General features: G+C 44.0%; 1 protein-coding gene across 1 annotated transcript; it reads right to left on the reverse strand.

The window, feature by feature from the left end:
• Positions 1-3184: 3184 nt before the first annotated feature.
• MRPS17 (mitochondrial ribosomal protein S17) lies at positions 3185-5555 on the reverse strand. Its single transcript, XM_006859732.1, has 2 exons — positions 5433-5555; positions 3185-3457 (listed from the first exon to the last, which is right to left on the reverse strand). The coding sequence occupies exons 1-2, from the start codon at positions 5553-5555 to the stop codon at positions 3185-3187; spliced, it is 396 nt and encodes a 131-aa protein (XP_006859794.1).
• Positions 5556-7192: the final 1637 nt, after the last annotated feature.

A 7192-nucleotide genomic window follows, 5' to 3' on the forward strand; every position in this document is an offset into this window, starting at 1 on the left:
AGGAGGGAGCTGTGCTGTCGGCGGGACTGGGAGGCGCCCGAGATGGTGGGTGCCCAGAACTGGAGGCGTAGAGGGCCCAGGCTAGCTTGATGTGTGTGTGTAAGGATTCACCTGAGGCACACTGTTGCCAGGGCAACCCAGGGCGTGCGGGCACACATGGGAAGGGGGCGTCTCCGCAGCACTTTCTGAATTTTGTTAAAACCAGTTGCCTAGAGAACTTGATTTAAGGCGATCGCTGGTGTGTTAGAGTAGGATTATGGTTTGTGGTTTTCCAATAGCAGCGGGTTTCTCATTAAGTAGATTGCCAGACCTTTCTTCCCAGGATTTGAGCCTCCAAGCTTTCATTTAGTAGCCAAGAGCATTAACCATTGGCACCATCCAGGGACACTTTGAATTTGGTACCATGTGAATGTACTAAAACCAAAACCAAAACTGCTTGCCAGATGCTGACTCACAGTGAGTGAGTCTAGGACAGAGCAGAACTGCCCCACAAAGTTTCTAAGGCTCTTGATTTTTAGGAAAACTGCCAGATGATTTTTGTGCAGATCAGCAGATGGGCTCAAACTGCCTACCTGAAACATATCAGTTAGCAGTGAAGTGCTTTACCAGGGTACCACCAGGACTCCTTTTGTAACAATAACACTATACCAAAAGCATATTGGATAGAAACACAAGTTCTCTGGCGGACGTTTCTTGTGATTGTTACCACTCGTTTCAGCACTGAAGGGTGCTGAGCACCTGGTGTTCACATCTGCCCCATCTAGTGATGTGAACTGATTGGATCGGTGTGTCAAGAAGAGTGCATGTAGGAGAAAGGGCAGTAGGGAAGGGGAGGACACACCAGGAGTTCCCATAATTGCTGGCCCACAGCACAGTCTCCATGGGAAGAGGGGTTGATCAGTGTTAGGAGGGTGTTCCTGACAGAGGGACTTACAGGCATGGCCAGCCCAGCCCCGCTGACGGTGTTCAGGGGGGTTTCCAGAGGAATGATAAAGATGCAACAGTGACAAACTGCAAACAAGACGGACAGAGAGGGGCAATCAGACTGAGGAGGGAGAAGGTGGAGGGGCAGGGCCACTGAGAGGGCAGTGTCTCACTGTGTCTGACAGTTTTGAGCTGCAGGGACCAAGAGGAAAATGCCCTCAATCCTGGGCAATTTATACAGGTGCTAACTTACAAAGCAAACTGGTTTCTCATTCAACAATTTATACTCTCTTCTTCCTTGGGATCCCTGTTTACATTGCCCAGGACAAATGCATTTGCTTAGGAAGGGTGGGGCAACAGTGTTTGTGGACTGACGGCTCTGATGCTGGGGTGTCTTGGGGGTGAAAGGACTGGGGCACCAGAGATGCAGTTGTCTAAGGCAGCATTTGAACACATAAAGAGGGTGAGGAGTAGAAGGTGAGGTGTACCTGGTGCTGCCAGCAGCTCTCCTGGACGCTTTTCTTTTGCTCATCCACCCTGGTGTCTAACCTCAAAAGTTTTTTGGAACATCATCTGTCCATTCTTTTCATCAGTTTTAGAACTGCAAGTTTAGAACAGGTCTCTGGTCTTCCCACCTTGCATCTTTCCCCGTTCAATTCATTCTCCACGTGGATATTAATGCCCTTATTGAAATGCAATATAATTTTCTCTTTAAATAATTGACAACAAAATAATTTTCTCTTTAAATAAATGATTACACCTACAATGTAATCCCTGCCGGATTTCTCCGAGTTCCACCCCAGCAATCCTTAACTGCTTTTAATCCCCTTTCACTTTTCCTTTCCTGTGCCTGGAATGCTCCCAGACCCTTAATCTACTAGTCTGTAAAACGGAATTCTAGCACCCTCTCACCACCCCTGGAAAGGACCCTACCTATGTGCACCCATAATGGCAGGCAGTACTCCCCCATGCCCCCCAATAGACTGTGAGTCCCCAGACATAGGGCAGTCACTGCTGTCCAACATGCATGTTAGCTAAAGCTCAGATATACTCTAAATCTCCTAACAGAAACCAGAAAACTGAATTATATAGCTCAAGGATGACACTTCAGATTTACAAAGAAGCAAGTGTCTTGGAAGAAAGGCCTGAAAATCTACTTCCAAAAAATCAGGTCTATAAAGTGAAAAATAATAACTTTGAGGAACATGCTCCTCAGAACAGTTCAACTACATGAGACCAAAAGAGCTGACATTTGCCCCAAAGTACAATTACCGGAAGGTGAGGAGGAGCAGGAAAGCTGAACACATGAAAATGGGGAACCCAGGGAGAAAGTGGGTATAAATTGTTAAAATGGGAAGCGATTTTGCTTTATAAATTTTCACCTAAACCACAATTAAAAACATTTAAAAAAGAAAAAAACAAACCCCTATGGAACACAGTTCCACTATGACACACAAAGGGTCGTGAGTACGAACTGACTTGAAAGTCAATGCGACTGGTTTTATTTAAATGAGCCTAGGATCCAGGATGGGAGTCCTGGTGTGGTGCTGTAGGATAAGCACTGGATTTCACGGTCAGTTTGAACTGCAAGGTTGGCAGTTCACGCTCACCAGCTAGCTGCTTCTCGGGAGCCCTATATACAGGGTCACTATGAGTCAGAACCAACTCAAAGGCACTTTAACAACAACAGAAACTATGATCCAGGATATAAGAAAAGTGTCAAACACACGCAAAAAAATATTTTGTACAAGTTGGCATTTTTATCAACACAGCTGCTTCTTATCAAATCTGACAAGCATGTTGACTATTTCCATTAAGAATTGATGAAATCAGAAAATTAAAATTTATATATATATATACACACACACACACCACACAACATAAGTATTTCATGTGGTATTACCGGCCTACAGCGCCAAGTTTTTCTTCTCCCAAAATAAAGGTACTAAAATAAGCCCAGGGTTCTAAGCATGAAAACAAACAAACAACTATACACCGTCTAAAACAGGGAGTTTATAAAACGACACAGTGGATTACTAGGGATACTTGGTTTAACAGGAAAATAAGATCACTGAGAATAACGTTTTTATGAAAATAAACCTTTATGAAAAAGTACAAGCCTTTTACTCCCATTGCTTTTAGCTATTTCATAAATACCAGTCGAGAAGTTGGACAGTTTGTGATTACACTTGGGAAAATTTCATTTTCCATAAAGCAAATTTGTAATGCTTTCCCTCTGGCGTCTTCTTCCTCGTGGTCTTTACTGCGCTGGGGAGACAGTCAGCTCTTCCAGACGTTCGGTTAGGTGAGTGGGCTCCTCCGAACTGATTGGACTCTCCAGGTAGGTAGTTCCTGCACAGGGCTTTCCCGTCACTGGGTCTATGACTTTTCCAACCTTGAAGACGATCTCAGCAAGTTCGTGTTTCACGTGTTTCGAGCGTGGTACGGGTAAGGCTTTAAGAAGCACGATGTCCCCAACAGTGCACTGCTGCAGAGCATCGTGAGCAAAGTACGTCTTTCGCTTATTGAAATACTATTGAGAGAAAGAAAGGGAGAAAGAAATCAGTAGATTCCAATGGTGATTCTGAAAGATTAGAATAGATGCAGGAGAGAGCAGGAAGGCGCAATGCAGAGAACACATGTGAGGACTTAGGAACAGAAAACACGACTCAGCTGCTTAGTCTCTGGAAAACAGTAGCAACTTTTCCTGAGCTGATCTTGTCTGTCCCTGAGCTCTCAGTCTGTCCCAGGATCATCAAGAGCCGCCTCCTATCAACTGTCACGTTATCTCTTCTTATAGGGTTTAAATGTGCTGTTCCCACTGGAGGCTTCTCTCCTGCCCATACACATGGTACTTTCATCACTAGATGTGTGATTTGGGACAAGTCACTTAGCTGCTCAGAGCTCAGTTTTTTCCTATTATCCAAAAAGCCGGTTATGCTTTTGGTGAATGAAATGCCATAATGTAAAGTACTTGGCCACAGTGCTTGGTTCAATGTAATGCAAGCACGTTCCAACTGATAACTAGCATGCCCAATTCCTCATAAGAACCCATAAGTGGACGTTCCAGTACTTCCATTTTATACCTGAGGAAAACAGGCTGAAGGAGTTAGTATTCGAATGCAGGTCTCTAGAACCCAAGGTTAAAGATCATCCTTCACTCTTCTGTTACTCTTGTAGCTTTGAAGGTTTGATCCTCAGTAACAGCCTTTCTACCTACTCCTGTGGCCAGCCTGGAAAGCAAAGCCATCCTTGGCACCTCCTCCTCCCTCCTTTCCACATGGAAGAAATCAATGGCTCCTGTCCCTTACTCCTGAAATCTATTCTTGTCACTCTACCCCTGATATTTCTTCTGGTCCTTATCATCTCCACCCGACACCTTGTGGGGTAGTCTCCTTAGTTAGTTTCTTACCTCCAGTCCCCATTCTCATCATTTCCATCCTACACCTTGTGCGATCCTTATTGGGTTCCTTACCTCCGGTCCCCATCCCTGTCTCCAGGCCTCTTTCCTTAGTTTGTAGGATGAAACTTAAACTCGTAAATGCAACACACAAGACACTTCACAGTCCAGCTCTGATACCCTTACTGTTCATTCAACAAGGGTGCCTACATAGTGCTAAGCTCAGCACCTAATTTTGCCTAACCACCTGCTGTTAAGGCAAAACAGACTTCAACTCTTCCAGTCCTCTGGATAAAATGCTCTTTGAGATTCAGCTCAAATGTCTCTTAATAAAGAATGCTATTCTCCAGCTCTCTGGGAGGAAAGAATTAAGTACTTTACTGTCTGCTTGCAACCCCTAAAAAGCCAACTACCGTCAAGCCAATTATGATTCACAGCAGAATGGGACACAGTAGAATCATTCCTTAGGGTTTCCAAAGACTGGGTTTCTTTATGAGAGCAGAGAGCCTCATCTTTCTCCTGTGAAGCGACTGGTGAGTCTGAACCAAAGTCATTGTGGTTAGCAGGCCAGTCCTTAACTCACTGCACCATCAAGACTCCTTGTCTGCTCCCACAGTACTCGGTATATACAGTAAAACCCCTGTAAGGCAGAAACCTACCGGAGAGGGAAAACAAACATTTTCCGCTAACTTGAGCAATGGAAAAATGTTCAGACTGCAGCCTGTCAAAGGTGGAAAACCTGCAAACCTGAACTACTCAATGTGACCAGAATGTCTTCCGCTGACCTGGTCCTCTGGATAAAATGCTATTTGGATGATTTGCAAGACCCTGCCTCCTGCCTCTCCAAAACAAAACAAGGTAGTTGCAGGGAGTTCCAGCTCTCACAGGTTTTAATGTATAACTACAGGAGTAATCAGATGAACAGTTGTCTCCCAAGAATGCAGTACCGATCTGGGCTAATTCACCTATTTATACCCACAGGCCAGGACAATGTCCAGGCACACAACAGATGCTCAAATCTTCATTAATTATAGGGAGATGCTTTCCCGCTGAGTTGCGAGCACTTGGTGATCTGTCAAGACCACCTGCACACGGGGACGCGCCTCACCTTTAATAAATAGGGATCCAGAACAAGCCTGGTCACTCTCACTTTGGCAGTTTTTTGCATTGCTGTCCCAATCACCCTCCCCACGATCCATTTGGCATGGACGGAGGAACGAACTATTGACATTATGTCGTTCAATCACCTGAAAAGCAAATTTCAGAGTTTAAGAATGTGTCGGTTATAACTTGCCAATTTGCCACTAGAAACGGTCCGCGTTCACAAAAAGCTTTTGTTGGTCTTTTGGAATCGCCATGTTAGCGATGCTTACACAATTCCCTATTTCTATAACGAGCGACCCGATAGCCCATCTTAATGTATAAAACAGTCCCACTCTGCAAAATACGATAACATCGGGGTGAGTGCTTTCAGGATTTAACTTGGAAGACCCGGTAACTAACTGGTCAACGCGGGTCTTTCTCGGTGTAGCTCAGGAGTCCTCGACTTGGAGCAGCTTTCGCAATCAGTTCATGCTGAATCCATCCCACCCAGCGAGATTCCCAATGGGCTGGACCCACTTCGTGAGGACTCTCACGAAACAGTGACTAGGCTTCTCCCCGACCCTGCGATGCCCTGAACCTACCTCCGACAGAAGCGCTCTCACTTATCTCTAAGCTTGTTTTTCTCCTTCCTCAGGGTCAGGGGAGAGTGGGTCGCAATATGATGGCGTCACGCGCACACTCGTTGCTTGTCTCCCAAGCTTACTTCTCATTGGCGCCAGCGGCTAAATCCTAGGCGGGGTTTAAGACAAGGCCCCGCCCTCTAAGGAGTTCGGGATTTGGTGTGCTGTGATTCTTTTGACCTCTCCTTTTCTGGTGCATACTATGACTGGAATATTTTCCTATTCTCACTGTTTTTGAGATTCATCTTTATTGCTGCTATATTTGTAGCTCATTTCTTGTTCTTGCCAGCTTCTTAGAAAGGTACATGGTTGATGAACTTAAACCCCAGGAATGTATCAAAAAGTGGAACTCTGTTGAAGTGTTCATACAAGAACCAGACAAAAAGCTAAATCTTTGGTGGCAACATCTTTCCGAGTGGTTTAGGTATGTTGTTAAGTGCTATCGATTCCGACTCATAGCCACCCTATATAGGGTTTACCGATAAGTAGCTGATGGGTTTGAATTGCAGATCTTGTGGTTTGCAATCCAGTGCTTATCCTACAGTGCCACAATCACTGCGATATTATGGGTATGCCTTTTCTGTTTCTTAAAGTGTTTAAAGCCTTTAATGTTGTGTCGTTAAGTGCCCTCGAGTTGGTTACAACTCATAGGGACCCTGTATAGGGTTTCTGAGCAGCTGGTAGATTTGAACCAACACCTTGCAATTCAAATCAACCTTGTGGTCTAGTGCTTATCCTACACCTCCATACCACTTTAAGAAAACACAGAATTCAATATTTATTTAACAAAAAAAATTTCTGTTTTGCAATGAAGGTGTATCTAATTTCATCCTTCAAGATAGCAACATAGGGCATTTATTAGAATATTACAGTTATATTTTATCAGAATATTTACACATCTCTGTGTAAGGAAATTGAAAGATTCCTTGAGGAAACAGATTAAATGAACATATAATTAAAATTATATATATATATAAATGTATTTTTGTTTTACATTCCCCTTCAGATTGACTTTTTTTTTTTTAATGTTTTACTGTGAATTATGTGATATTTACAGGGGAGAACTTTAGTTTTATATTCATCCTATCGTATAGTTTCATTACCATGGTTACAGTCCCCTCCATGCATCATCAACCAACCAAAG

Source organism: Chrysochloris asiatica, unplaced genomic scaffold (genome assembly GCF_000296735.1).
Source record: "Chrysochloris asiatica unplaced genomic scaffold, ChrAsi1.0 scaffold00034, whole genome shotgun sequence".
Classification (NCBI taxonomy): Eukaryota; Metazoa; Chordata; class Mammalia; order Afrosoricida; family Chrysochloridae; genus Chrysochloris; species Chrysochloris asiatica.

Bases quoted from the DNA above. Each gene is read 5' to 3' on its own strand.
- MRPS17 (XM_006859732.1), bottom strand. From the start codon at position 5,555: ATGTCAATAGTTCGTTCCTCCGTCCATGCCAAATGGATCGTGGGGAGG. The intron at 3,458-5,432 runs GTGAGGCGCGTC...TTCTCTCAATAG, and splicing joins TGGATCCCTATTTATTAAAG to TATTTCAATAAGCGAAAGAC.